Source organism: Callionymus lyra, chromosome 5 (genome assembly GCF_982586985.1).
Source record: "Callionymus lyra chromosome 5, fCalLyr1.hap1.1, whole genome shotgun sequence".
In the NCBI taxonomy this organism is placed as follows: domain Eukaryota; kingdom Metazoa; phylum Chordata; class Actinopteri; order Syngnathiformes; family Callionymidae; genus Callionymus; species Callionymus lyra.
In genome coordinates this window covers 354,020-369,065 of record NC_141822.1, presented here as the reverse complement: position 1 = coordinate 369,065, position 15,046 = coordinate 354,020, and the positions used below count along the sequence as shown (strand labels likewise).

Sequence of the window (15,046 nt, the reverse complement as noted above, 5' to 3'; positions counted from 1 at the left end):
TTGTTCTTCACTCCAGTAACATCTACATCTGCTCCTCTCATCACTTGTTCTTCACTCCAGTAACATCTACATCTGCTCCTCTCATCACTTGTTCTTCACTCCAGTAACATCTACATCTGCTCCTCTCATCACTTGTTCTTCACTCCAGTAACATCTACACCTGCTCCTCTCATCACTTGTTCTTCACTCCAGTAACATCTACATCTGCTCCTCTCATCACTTGTTCTTCACTCCAGTAACATCTACATCTGCTCCTCTCATCACTTGTTCTTCACTCCAGTAACATCTACATCTGCTCCTCTCATCACTTGTTCTTCACTCCAGTAACATCTACACCTGCTCCTCTCATCACTTGTTCTTCACTCCAGTAACATCTACACCTGCTCCTCTCATCACTTGTTCTTCACTCCAGTAACATTTACATCTGCTCCTCTCATCACTTGTTCTTCACTCCAGTAACATCTACATCTGCTCCTCTCATCACTTGTTCTTCACTCCAGTAACATCTACATCTGCTCCTCTCATCACTTGTTCTTCACTCCAGTAACATCTACATCTGCTCCTCTCATCACTTGTTCTTCACTCCAGTAACATCTACATCTGCTCCTCTCATCACTTGTTCTTCACTCCAGTAACATCTACATCTGCTCCTCTCATCACTTGTTCTTCACTACAGTAACATCTACACCTGCTCCTCTCATCACTTGTTCTTCACTCCAGTAACATCTACATCTGCTCCTCTCATCACTTGTTCTTCACTCCAGTAACATCTACATCTGCTCCTCTCATCACTTGTTCTTCACTCCAGTAACATCTACATCTGCTCCTCTCATCACTTGTTCTTCACTCCAGTAACATCTACATCTGCTCCTCTCATCACTTGTTCTTCACTCCAGTAACATCTACATCTGCTCCTCTCATCACTTGTTCTTCACTCCAGTAACATCTACATCTGCTCCTCTCATCACTTGTTCTTCACTCCAGTAACATCTACACCTGCTCCTCTCATCACTTGTTCTTCACTCCAGTAACATCTACATCTGCTCCTCTCATCACTTGTTCTTCACTCCAGTAACATCTACACCTGCTCCTCTCATCACTTGTTCTTCACTCCAGTAACATCTACATCTGCTCCTCTCATCACTTGTTCTTCACTCCAGTAACATCTACATCTGCTCCTCTCATCACTTGTTCTTCACTCCAGTAACATCTACATCTGCTCCTCTCATCACTTGTTCTTCACTCCAGTAACATCTACATCTGCTCCTCTCATCACTTGTTCTTCACTCCAGTAACATCTACATCTGCTCCTCTCATCACTTGTTCTTCACTCCAGTAACATTTACATCTGCTCCTCTCATCACTTGTTCTTCACTCCAGTAACATCTACACCTGCTCCTCTCATCACTTGTTCTTCACTCCAGTAACATCTACATCTGCTCCTCTCATCACTTGTTCTTCACTCCAGTAACATCTACATCTGCTCCTCTCATCACTTGTTCTTCACTCCAGTAACATCTACATCTGCTCCTCTCATCACTTGTTCTTCACTCCAGTAACATCTACATCTGCTCCTCTCATCACTTGTTCTTCACTCCAGTAACATCTACATCTGCTCCTCTCATCACTTGTTCTTCACTCCAGTAACATCTACATCTGCTCCTCTCATCACTTGTTCTTCACTCCAGTAACATCTACATCTGCTCCTCTCATCACTTGTTCTTCACTCCAGTAACATCTACATCTGCTCCTCTCATCACTTGTTCTTCACTCCAGTAACATCTACACCTGCTCCTCTCATCACTTGTTCTTCACTCCAGTAACATCTACATCTGCTCCTCTCATCACTTGTTCTTCACTCCAGTAACATCTACATCTGCTCCTCTCATCACTTGTTCTTCACTCCAGTAACATCTACATCTGCTCCTCTCATCACTTGTTCTTCACTCCAGTAACATCTACATCTGCTCCTCTCATCACTTGTTCTTCACACCAGTAACATCTACATCTGCTCCTCTCATCACTTGTTCTTCACTCCAGTAACATCTACATCTGCTCCTCTCATCACTTGTTCTTCACTCCAGTAACATCTACATCTGCTCCTCTCATCACTTGTTCTTCACTCCAGTAACATCTACATCTGCTCCTCTCATCACTTGTTCTTCACTCCAGTAACATCTACATCTGCTCCTCTCATCACTTGTTCTTCACTCCAGTAACATCTACATCTGCTCCTCTCATCACTTGTTCTTCACTCCAGTAACATCTACATCTGCTCCTCTCATCACTTGTTCTTCACTCCAGTAACATCTACATCTGCTCCTCTCATCACTTGTTCTTCACTCCAGTAACATCTACACCTGCTCCTCTCATCACTTGTAGACCTGAGATAATAAAACACCATGTTTATATTTAGATGATCAGAGGGTCAAGAAACTAAATAATAATCCTTATGTAAGCACTGAAGGGTTCATTTCACTTTCACTGTCAGGCCAAAATGAGGTCCCTTTAAATTTAAAGCAGATTATCCTGACCATCTCTTCGACCCACTTTTGGGTCCCGATCTACTGTAGCAGATGTTCTGATAGACCTTCTATCCATGTTCTTCTCTGAATACAAAACTTGTCCAGCAGTTTCCACAAAGACTTCAACTCTGGAGTGACCAGATCTGGTGCAAGAAGGTCTGAAGGACGATGTGAGGGAGATCCTGGAGTCCACAGGCTACAGATCCACGAAGGTTCTCTCTCCATTGACTCCCAGAGACGCCTGAAGGCCACACATGACCAAGACTATCTCAATCACGAAGGCCAGACGGAGCTTAGGTCCAAGACTTCAGAAGAACGTAGGGACCTCCCAGTGCAGTCCTGGAGAGACGGGAGCAGGTATGGATCAGGGTCATTGTTCTTGTTGAACATGTTGATGTCAATCACTTCTACGAGCAGATCAGTGGACCAGCCCAGCATCTCTGAAGAACATCTAACCTCTCCCAGGGTTGCCCAGGGTCAGGCCCCGCCCACACGCTTTCCATTTCACCACCAACCCTCCTCGTCCACGCACCCCCGGCACCATGGAACCCTCACAGATGTGCACCTGGATCACGGAGGTGGAGACCCTGACAGGGACCATCCGCTGACCAGGTTGGAGTTGGCCCTCGCTGAAGTGCAACGGAGCTCCAGCCCCCACAGGTACGATGGTGGCGGCGCCGCTGAGGTGAACCAGGCTCCCACGCGCAGCCTGTCGGTTCTGGAGAAGGTCAGTCGCTTTGAACGTGCCGGGAAGCAGCGAAGCCACAGCACCAGACACCGGGTAGGTCACACCAAACATCTCAGGGTTATTATCTACAGGTCTTGTCTTGTCTCGTCCCAGGTGAGCGAGTCGGGCCGCAACACTCCGTGTGGAGCAGAAGATCTGAGGAACATGCTGCAGAGAAGCCACGGGAACAAAGCGCAGAGAACTTTGAGTTGCAGAAACTCGGACTACATGAGGTACAGATTCATCACTCGTGGAGCCCCTAAAGCTCTTTATTCCACTGTAAACCAAGCCTCCGCAACCTTCTTGTACCGTGGACCGGTTTAATGTCAGCATTATCTTCACGGACCTTAAGATAAAAATTGTAAAAATCTTCAGGCCTGGTTTGTTGTTGCTCCATAAGTAAGGTTAGGTTAGGTAGAACTTTATTTATCTAAGGTGTGTGTGGTCACTAGTGTCTCCAACATTATCAACAACACACTTGATGTTCAGTTTCATGTATGGTTAAACGAGTGAAGATAAAGATCATGAGACCACGAAGATGATTCTCGATATGAGAAGTTTATTTGCTTGACTTGAACCGACCGATGTTTAGGACGCCGTCGGATCCCAATGCTGCCTTGCTGAGGAGCCGCAGCACCTTCCATGTGGACCAACCACGGGAAGAAGGCGACTCTCAGGACTTCCCCTGGAGACAGGAAGTCAAGGATCTGGTGGTCGGCAAGCTGGACCCCTCAGACAGGTGTGAATGTTGGAGGTTTGCTGGACTTCATCCTGAAGCTGAAGTCTTGTTTACTCTCAGACACTCCAGGGACTCCTTGAAGGACGCTCGGAGCAGAGTTCTGCGCTCGACCTCATTCCACCGTCTCGACCCGTCCTCCACCGGCCATCAACGCTCCTTCGAGAAGAAAGCTCCCAAAACCATGCCGAAGCCACAGAACATGTTCCCGCCTCCTCAGTCCTCGCCTCCTCTCAAAGACTGGCCCCTGGTCCACCCTGATGGTGGTGGTCCTCCTGCCCTCCCCGCTGTACCTGCCGTCGGACCTGCTCCCGCCAGGATCTGCGGCCGCAAGCGTCTGGCGGCGGACCAGAAGAAAAGATCTTACTCTGAGCCGGAGAACATGAACGAGGTCGGCGTGTCGGACGTGGAGATCTTCAGGCGTGGAGGAGGTAAATGGTCGCCAGATGACACTTAACCTTTACCCTGACCTTAACCCTGACCTTAACCCTGACCTTAACCCTGACCTTAACCCTGACCTTAACCCTGACCTTAACCCTGACCTTAACCCTGACCTTACACACGCACTATAATGTGAAGTTGAAGCGTCCGTCACGTATCACTTGGATCTTTGTAGTTTCTTCTTCATCAGGTCAATTCAACTTTATTTAAAGTGTCAATAACAAAGTTCTCTCAAAATACTTCACAGTTGAAGTAATACTTGATACATATATTTTGAGGTCAGTCACTGGAGATTCTTCAGGTGGACGAGTCTCTCGGGTTGATTGACAGAACATTCCTCTCTGGACAACATAAACCTCATCACTCTGTGTTTGTTTCTGGACTCAGAGCTTCTGCTTCAGGTGTTCTTGGCTTGAAGTGACGAGAACATGGTGTTTTCAGAAGATCCTCTTGAGTTTCTCTAAACATAAGGAATCACAGTTTCTGTTCCTTTTCAACTTCTCTGTCGCTCTTCTGGATTTTAAAAAGAAATCCACTACCCTGAGCGAGCCTTTTTAGAATCCAGAAAAGAAGAAGAAGCGACAGAGAAGTTGAAAAGGAAGAGAAACTGTGATGATCATGATGATAGTGTTCAGAGGATGATGATCATGATGATAGTGTTCAGAGGATGATGATCATGATGATAGTGTTCAGAGGATGATGATCATGATGATAGTGTTCAGAGGATGATGATCATGATGATAGTGTTCAGAGGATGATGATCATGATGATAGTGTTCAGAGGATGATGATCATGATGATAGTGTTCAGAGGATGATGATCATGATGATAGTGTTCAGAGGATGATGATCATGATGATAGTGTTCAGAGGATGATGATCATGATGATAGTGATGATGATCATGATGACAGTATTGAGAGGATGATGATCATGATGATAGTGTTCAGAGGATGATGATCATGATGATAGTGTTCAGAGGATGATGATCATGATGATAGTGTTCAGAGGATGATGATCATGATGATAGTGTTCAGAGGATGATGATCATGATGATAGTGTTCAGAGGATGATGATCATGATGATAGTGTTCAGAGGATGATGATCATGATGATAGTGATGATGATCATGATGACAGTATTGAGAGGATGATGATCATGATGATAGTGTTCAGAGGATGATGATCATGATGATAGTGTTCAGAGGATGATGATCATGATGATAGTGTTCAGAGGATGATGATCATGATGATAGTGTTCAGAGGATGATGATCATGATGATAGTGTTCAGAGGATGATGATCATGATGATAGTGTTCAGAGGATGATGATCATGATGATAGTGTTCAGAGGATGATGATCATGATGATAGTGTTCAGAGGATGATGATCATGATGATAGTGTTCAGAGGATGATGATCATGATGATAGTGTTCAGAGGATGATGATCATGATGATAGTGTTCAGAGGATGATGATCATGATGATAGTGTTCAGAGGATGATGATCATGATGATAGTGTTCAGAGGATGATGATCATGATGATAGTGTTCAGAGGAGGATGATCATGATGATAGTGTTCAGAGGATGATGATCATGATGATAGTGTTCAGAGGATGATGATCATGATGATAGTGTTCAGAGGATGATGATCATGATGATAGTGTTCAGAGGATGATGATCATGATGATAGTGTTCAGAGGATGATGATCATGATGATAGTGATGATGATCATGATGACAGTATTGAGAGGATGATGATCATGATAATAGTGTTCATAGGATGATGATCATGATGATAGTGTTCAGAGGATGATGATCATGATAATAGTGTTCAGAGGATGATGATCATGATGATAGTGTTCAGAGGATGATGATCATGATGATAGTGATGATGATCATGATGACAGTATTGAGAGGATGATGATCATGATAATAGTGTTCAGAGGATGATGATCATGATGATAGTGTTCAGAGGATGATGATCATGATGATAGTGTTCAGAGGATGATGATCATGATGATAGTGTTCAGAGGATGATGATCATGATGATAGTGTTCAGAGGATGATGATCATGATGATAGTGTTCAGAGGATGATGATCATGATGATAGTGTTCAGAGGATGATGATCATGATGATAGTGTTCAGAGGATGATGATCATGATGATAGTGTTCAGAGGATGATGATCATGATGATAGTGTTCAGAGGATGATGATCATGATGACAGTGTTCAGAGGATGATGATCATGATGGTAGTGTTCAGAGGATGATGATCATGATGATAGTGTTCAGAGGATGATGATCATGATGATAGTGTTCAGAGGATGATGATCATGATGATAGTGTTGAGAGGATGATGATCATGATGATAGTGTTCAGAGGATGATGATCATGATGATAGTGTTCAGAGGATGATGATCATGATGATAGTGTTCAGAGGAGTATGATCATGATGATAGTGTTGAGAGGATGATGATCATGATCATAGTGTTCAGAGGATGATGATCATGATGACAGTGTTCAGAGGATGATGATCATGATGATAGTGTTGAGAGGATGATGATCATGATGATAGTGTTCAGAGGATGATGATCATGATGATAGTGTTCAGAGGATGATGATCATGATGACAGTGTTCAGAGGATGATGATCATGATGATAGTGTTCAGAGGATGATGATCATGATGATAGTGTTCAGAGGATGATGATCATGATGATAGTGTTCAGAGGATGATGATCATGATGATAGTGTTCAGAGGATGATGATCATGATGATAGTGTTCAGAGGATGATGATCATGATGATAGTGTTCAGAGGATGATGATCATGATGATAGTGTTCAGAGGATGATGATCATGATGATAGTGTTCAGAGGATGATGATCATGATGATAGTGTTCAGAGGATGATGATCATGATGACAGTGTTCAGAGGATGATGATCATGATGATAGTGTTCAGAGGATGATGATCATGATGACAGTGTTCAGAGGATGATGATCATGATGATAGTGTTGAGAGGATGATGATCATGATGATAGTGTTCAGAGGATGATGATCATGATGATAGTGTTCAGAGGATGATGATCATGATGACAGTGTTCAGAGGATGATGATCATGATGATAGTGTTCAGAGGATGATGATCATGATGATAGTGTTCAGAGGATGATGATCATGATGATAGTGTTGAGAGGATGATGATCATGATGATAGTGTTGAGAGGATGATGATCATGATGATAGTGTTCAGAGGATGATGATCATGATGATAGTGTTCAGAGGATGATGATCATGATGATAGTGTTGAGAGGATGATGATCATGATGATAGTGTTCAGAGGATGATGATCATGATGATAGTGTTGAGAGGATGATGATCATGATCATAGTGTTCAGAGGATGATGATCATGATGATAGTGTTCAGAGGATGATGATCATGATGATAGTGTTGAGAGGATGATGATCATGATGATAGTGTTCAGAGGATGATGATCATGATGATAGTGTTCAGAGGATGATGATCATGATGATAGTGTTCAGAGGATGATGATCATGATGATAGTGTTCAGAGGATGATGATCATGATGATAGTGTTCAGAGGATGATGATCATGATGATAGTGTTCAGAGGATGATGATCATGATGATAGTGTTCAGAGGATGATGATCATGATGACAGTGTTCAGAGGATGATGATCATGATGATAGTGTTGAGAGGATGATGATCATGATGATAGTGTTCAGAGGATGATGATCATGATGATAGTGTTCAGAGGATGATGATCATGATGACAGTGTTCAGAGGATGATGATCATGATGATAGTGTTCAGAGGATGATGATCATGATGATAGTGTTCAGAGGATGATGATCATGATGACAGTGTTCAGAGGATGATGATCATGATGATAGTGTTGAGAGGATGATGATTATGATGATAGTGTTCAGAGGATGATGATCATGATGATAGTGTTCAGAGGATGATGATCATGATGACAGTGTTCAGAGGATGATGATCATGATGATAGTGTTCAGAGGATGATGATCATGATGATAGTGTTCAGAGGATGATGATCATGATGATAGTGTTCAGAGGATGATGATCATGATGATAGTGTTCAGAGGATGATGATCATGATGATAGTGTTGAGAGGATGATGATCATGATGATAGTGTTCAGAGGATGATGATCATGATGATAGTGTTCAGAGGATGATGATCATGATGATAGTGTTCAGAGGATGATGATCATGATGACAGTGTTCAGAGGATGATGATCATGATGATAGTGTTCAGAGGATGATGATCATGATGATAGTGTTCAGAGGATGATGATCATGATGATAGTGTTCAGAGGATGATGATCATGATGATAGTGTTCAGAGGATGATGATCATGATGATAGTGTTCAGAGGATGATGATCATGATGACAGTGTTCAGAGGATGATGATCATGATGATAGTGTTCAGAGGATGATGATCATGATGATAGTGTTCAGAGGATGATGATCATGATGATAGTGTTCAGAGGATGATGATCATGATGATAGTGTTCAGAGGATGATGATCATGATGATAGTGTTCAGAGGATGATGATCATGATGATAGTGTTCAGAGGATGATGATCATGATGATAGTGTTGAGAGGATGATGATCATGATGATAGTGTTCAGAGGATGATGATCATGATGATAGTGTTCAGAGGATGATGATCATGATGATAGTGTTCAGAGGATGATGATCATGATGATAGTGTTCAGAGGATGATGATCATGATGACAGTGTTCAGAGGATGATGATCATGATGATAGTGTTCAGAGGATGATGATCATGATGATAGTGTTCAGAGGATGATGATCATGATGATAGTGTTCAGAGGATGATGATCATGATGATAGTGTTCAGAGGATGATGATCATGATGATAGTGTTCAGAGGATGATGATCATGATGACAGTGTTCAGAGGATGATGATCATGATGATAGTGTTCAGAGGATGATGATCATGATGATAGTGTTCAGAGGATGATGATCATGATGATAGTGTTCAGAGGATGATGATCATGATGACAGTGTTCAGAGGATGATGATCATGATGATAGTGTTCAGAGGATGATGATCATGATGATAGTGTTCAGAGGATGATGATCATGATGATAGTGTTCAGAGGATGATGATCATGATGATAGTGTTCAGAGGATGATGATCATGATGACAGTGTTCAGAGGATGATGATCATGATGATAGTGTTCAGAGGATGATGATCATGATGATAGTGTTCAGAGGATGATGATCATGATGATAGTGTTCAGAGGATGATGATCATGATGATAGTGTTCAGAGGATGATGATCATGATGATAGTGTTCAGAGGATGATGATCATGATGATAGTGTTCAGAGGATGATGATCATGATGATAGTGTTCAGAGGATGATGATCATGATGACAGTGTTCAGAGGATGATGATCATGATGATAGTGTTCAGAGGATGATGATCATGATGATAGTGTTCAGAGGATGATGATCATGATGATAGTGTTCAGAGGATGATGATCATGATGATAGTGTTCAGAGGATGATGATCATGATGATAGTGTTCAGAGGATGATGATCATGATGATAGTGTTGAGAGGATGATGATCATGATGACAGTGTTCAGAGGATGATGATCATGATGATAGTGTTCAGAGGATGATGATCATGATGATAGTGTTCAGAGGATGATGATCATGATGATAGTGTTGAGAGGATGATGATCATGATGATAGTGTTCAGACGTGAACTGTTTATTTTTCAGGATATTTAAATGTTTTGCACGTTAAACTCCGAAAAGTCCGGTAATCAAATCCCTCTCCCCGTCAGAGACCAGCGTGGCGGACAGAAGGAAGATGTTCGAGGTCGGAGCTTCTCAGAAGATCATGTCCAAGCCTGACCTCCGGCAGCTGCAGCACAACGCTCTGGCCGACTTCATGGAGAGGAAGCGAGGGAGGAAAGAGGAGGGAGGACGGAGGAGTGGAGCGAGGCCTCGCAGTGCTTATGTGCCATCAGGAGGGGGCGCTGCAGGTAGTGCCGAGATATTCGACTCCATCAAAGTTGAGGGTCTAAGTTGTGCCTGTCTTCTCTGGACCAGACCTGCTGTCCCTGCAGGATCAGAGTCTCTGGGGTCTGGATCCACATCACGGTCGTCCACCTGCAGACCTGCAGGATCAGAGTCTCTGGGGTCTGGATCCACATCAGGGTCGTCCACCTGCAGACCTGCAGGATCAGAGTCTCTGGTGTCTGGATCCACATCAGGGTCGTCCACCTGCAGACCTGCAGGATCAGAGTCTCTGGGGTCTGGATCCACATCAGGGTCGTCCACCTGCAGACCTGCAGGATCAGAGTCTCTGGGGTCTGGATCCACATCAGGGTCGTCCACCTGCAGACCTGCAGGATCAGAGTCTCTGGGGTCTGGATCCACATCAGGGTCGTCCACCTGCAGACCTGCAGGATCAGAGTCTCTGGGGTCTGGATCCACATCAGGGTCGTCCACCTGCAGACCTGCAGGATCAGAGTCTCTGGGGTCTGGATCCACATCAGGGTCGTCCACCTGCAGACCTGCAGGATCAGAGTCTCTGGGGTCTGGATCCACATCAGGGTCGTCCACCTGCAGACCTGCAGGATCAGAGTCTCTGGGGTCTGGATCCACATCAGGGTCGTCCACCTGCAGACCTGCAGGATCAGAGTCTCTGGGGTCTGGATCCACATCAGGGTCGTCCACCTGCAGACCTGCAGGATCAGAGTCTCTGGTGTCTGGATCCACATCAGGGTCGTCCACCTGCAGACCTGCAGGATCAGAGTCTCTGGGGTCTGGATCCACATCACGGTCGTCCACCTGCAGACCTGCAGGATCAGAGTCTCTGGGGTCTGGATCCACATCAGGGTCGTCCACCTGCAGACCTGCAGTCCAACTACTTCTACCCTGGACGAGTCACTTCTACCAGACCTCCTGCCCATCCAGCCCAGAGGTCAGCAACCCTCATGTTTCCCCTTCAAACCTGACCTTCTTGTTTCTTCTGGCTCCAGATCTCCTGCTGACCAGCGGGCGCTCGGCGTCGCTGTGTCTCGGCCTCTGAACGGAGGCAGGTCCTCGTCTGCTGAAGACCTTCTGGAGCGTCCAGAGAAACAGACGCAGCACAGTCGCTCGTCGCCCGTCGCTCAGATCCATCAGGCGAGTCCAGGAGACTCAACACCAGTTTATACTTTTGTTATTGACTTCATTATCGTCCAGAAGAGGTTATTTACTGATGTTCATAAATCAAACAATCATCATGAGTCTTATTATAATAGGGAAAAAAAGGAGAAACCATTTTGCTTCATGATCAAAATGAATATTATATGAAAAACAAAGATTTTAAGGCACATAAAAATATCAACGTTCCAGAAAAGATGTAACATTACTTGTTTGTTATTAAATTCTTTATTTTATTTTTTAAAGCTGCATAAACTAGAAGACAAAGACTTAAACTCTTCTAAACCACATGAGATGCGACAACAACTCCGTCTCCGTGGACCACTTGTGTCACGACAGAGTCTCACAGGAAGTACTGGGATCTGGCACTTCCTGTGAGGTGCCGGAGAGACGGAGATGTTGGTGGGCGACGTCTGATGAGAACGATACGAGATCACAAGTAGTTTCATAGGAATGCGAAGAGATGTTACGTAAACATCATTACTCTTCATCCAGACTCTTTTATGCCTTCAATGACGTTTAAACACGTCTTTAAGTGACTTATTACTCAATGAGATTTTGAGTGTAAAATTGTAGGTAAACTAACTTTTCACTTTTGTGCCTGAACAACTGATTTCTGACACAAGAAACACTAAAAAACCCTCCGGATCTTCTCACTCCCTCTCAGTGAACTCTTTATTCCTGTGTTTCAGGACGTGTTGTTTCATCGACACTCTTCTGGAACTGAACGTCAGTCTGTGGCTGCAGAGAGGTGAGGAAGGAAGAGAGTGATGAAGGAAGAGAGTGATGAAGGAAGAGAGTGAGTGATGAAGGAAGAGCGTGATGAAGGAAGAGAGAGAGTGATGAAGGAAGAGAGTGATGAAGGAAGAGAGTGATGAAGGAAGAGAGTGAGTGATGAAGGAAGAGCGTGATGAAGGAAGAGAGAGATGAAGGAAGAGAGTGATGAAGGAAGAGAGAGAGTGATGAAGGAAGAGAGTGAGATGAAGGAAGAGAGAGTGTGATGAAGGAAGAGAGAGATGAAGGAAGAGAGAGTGTGATGAAGGAAGAGAGTGAGATGAAGGAAGAGAGTGATGAAGGAAGAGAGTGATGAAGGAAGAGAGTGATGAAGGAAGAGAGTGATGAAGGAAGAGAGTGAGTGATGAAGGAAGAGCGTGATGAAGGAAGAGAGAGTGTGATGAAGGAAGAGAGAGATGAAGGAAGAGAGTGATGAAGGAAGAGAGTGAGATGAAGGAAGAGAGAGTGTGATGAAGGAAGAGAGTGATGAAGGAAGAGAGAGTGTGATGAAGGAAGAGAGTGAGATGAAGGAAGAGAGTGATGAAGGAAGAGAGTGATGAAGGAAGAGAGTGAGTGATGAAGGAAGAGCGTGATGAAGGAAGAGAGAGTGTGATGAAGGAAGAGAGAGATGAAGGAAGAGAGTGATGAAGGAAGAGAGAGAGTGATGAAGGAAGAGAGTGAGATGAAGGAAGAGAGAGTGTGATGAAGGAAGAGAGTGATGAAGGAAGAGAGAGTGTGATGAAGGAAGAGAGTGAGATGAAGGAAGAGAGTGATGAAGGAAGAGAGAGTGTGATGAAGGAAGAGAGTGATGAAGGAAGAGAGAGTGTGATGAAGGAAGAGAGTGAGATGAAGGAAGAGAGTGATGAAGGAAGAGAGTGATGAAGGAAGAGAGTGAGATGAAAGAAGAGAGTGAGATGAAGGAAGAGAGTGAGATGAAGGAAGAGAGTGAGATAAAGGAAGAGAGTGATGAAGGAAGAGAGTGATGAAGGAAGAGAGTGAGATGAAAGAAGAGAGTGAGATGAAAGAAGAGAGTGAGATGAAGGAAGAGAGTGATGAAGGAAGAGAGTGAGATGAAAGAAGAGAGTGAGATGAAGGAAGAGAGTGAGATGAAAGAAGAGAGTGAGATGAAGGAAGAGAGTGAGATGATAGAAGAGAGTGAGATGAAGGAAGAGAGTGAGATGAAAGAAGAGAGTGAGATGAAGGAAGAGTGAGATGAAAGAAGAGTGAGATGAAAGAAGAGAGTGAGATGAAGGAAGAGTGAGATGAAGGAAGAGTGAGATGAAGGAGTGACTGAGGAACATCAGTCCAGCTTTCATTCTAAAGGTCAGAGGTCAGTCCAGGAACGTTTGTAGGAATGAATGAGAAAAAGCGAAACAGCATCTGTTCCGTCAGGTGTTTGAAGAAGGTTTGAACATCTTCTTCTTGCAGAACAACAGACGTGCAGGAAGCAGAAGACGTCCAGCTGGAAGGTCAGAGGTCAAGGTCACACGAACAATGTGATCTTTCTTTTTGTTGACGCCTCATTGAGTGAATGATTAAAAAAGATAAAACTAGATGATTTGATGTCATTGATGGAAGTTTTATCTCCTGCAGGTTCTTCTGGTTCCTTCACTCCTGTCGCTCACCGGGAGAGGCCAAGGTCGCACAGCGCGTCTGCTCTGGCGGCGTCTGTAGGCCTGCCCTGCCCTCTGACCTCTCGGACCTCTCCTCTGACCTCTCCTCTGACCCCCCACACACATGGGCACTTAGAGCTTCTCCATCAGGCCGACCTGGACGACCTCAGGTTCCGGGACGTCCTTCAGAGCAGCCGTGGAGACGCAGAAGAGAGAAGAAGGTTTGAGTCCAGACCAGAGATGTCGACTCAGCTCAGAAGTGACGCAGATGTGACCAACAATGACCTGAGAGGAGAGTCTGAAGGACACCGACCTCTTCATCTCACGGTCCAACCACGACTGTCTTCTCTCCGCATCTCTGAGTCCAATCTGTCGAGCCCCTCAGACCTTCAGCCTCCGTCCTCCAGCAGGATCTTTCTGGAAGACTTTGATGAGGTTTTCCTTCACACCCCTGATCCTCCGTCACCTCCTGTGGAGGACTTCCCTCCTCCTGCTGTGGTCCAGGAGTCTTCTTCACCTGCTCCTCCTGCTGTGGTCCAGAAGTCTTCTTCACATGCTCCTCCTGCTGTGGTCCAGGAGTCTTCTTCACCTGCTCCTCCTGCTGTGGTCCAGGAGTCTTCTTCACATGCTCCTCCTGCTGTGGTCCAGGAGTCTTCTTCACCTGCTCCTCCTGCTGTGGTCCAGGAGTCTTCTTCACCTGCTCCTCCTGCTGTGGTCCAGGAGTCTTCTTCACATGCTCCTCCTGCTGTGGTCCAGGAGTCTTCTTCACATGCTCCTCCTGCTGTGGTCCAGGAGTCTTCTTCACCTGCTCCTCCTGCTGTGGTCCAGGAGTCTTCTTCACCTGCTCCTCCGACCTCTCACTTCTCCACTCCTGACACTCCTGAAGCCTCACAGAACCTGGAGATCCGGTACCAGCTGCCGCCCAGACGAGAGAAGACCCTGGAGGATCTCAGAGTGGAGGCTCTGGCCCGGCGGCTGGTGAGTACCTCCGACCGGAACACTGGTTCTT

The 15,046-nt window shown here is 44.8% G+C and overlaps 1 protein-coding gene across 4 annotated transcripts in view; it reads left to right on the top strand.

The window, feature by feature from the left end:
• Positions 1-15,046, top strand: part of shroom3 (shroom family member 3) — a 94,429-nt gene that overhangs the window by 50,935 nt on the left and 28,448 nt on the right. For 3 of the 4 annotated variants that reach the window (XM_087790380.1, XM_087790383.1, XM_087790382.1), the window contains 11 exons: positions 2,631-2,882; positions 2,943-3,306; positions 3,367-3,485; positions 3,845-3,991; positions 4,052-4,419; positions 10,282-10,482; positions 10,550-11,426; positions 11,485-11,629; positions 12,343-12,401; positions 13,853-13,893; positions 14,018-15,015. In XM_087790380.1, coding sequence (XP_087646506.1) covers positions 2,631-2,882; positions 2,943-3,306; positions 3,367-3,485; positions 3,845-3,991; positions 4,052-4,419; positions 10,282-10,482; positions 10,550-11,426; positions 11,485-11,629; positions 12,343-12,401; positions 13,853-13,893; positions 14,018-15,015 — 3,571 coding nt within the window. The remainder of the gene's footprint in view (positions 1-2,630; positions 2,883-2,942; positions 3,307-3,366; positions 3,486-3,844; positions 3,992-4,051; positions 4,420-10,281; positions 10,483-10,549; positions 11,427-11,484; positions 11,630-12,342; positions 12,402-13,852; positions 13,894-14,017; positions 15,016-15,046) is intronic. The other variant, XM_087790381.1, reaches the window with a different exon arrangement.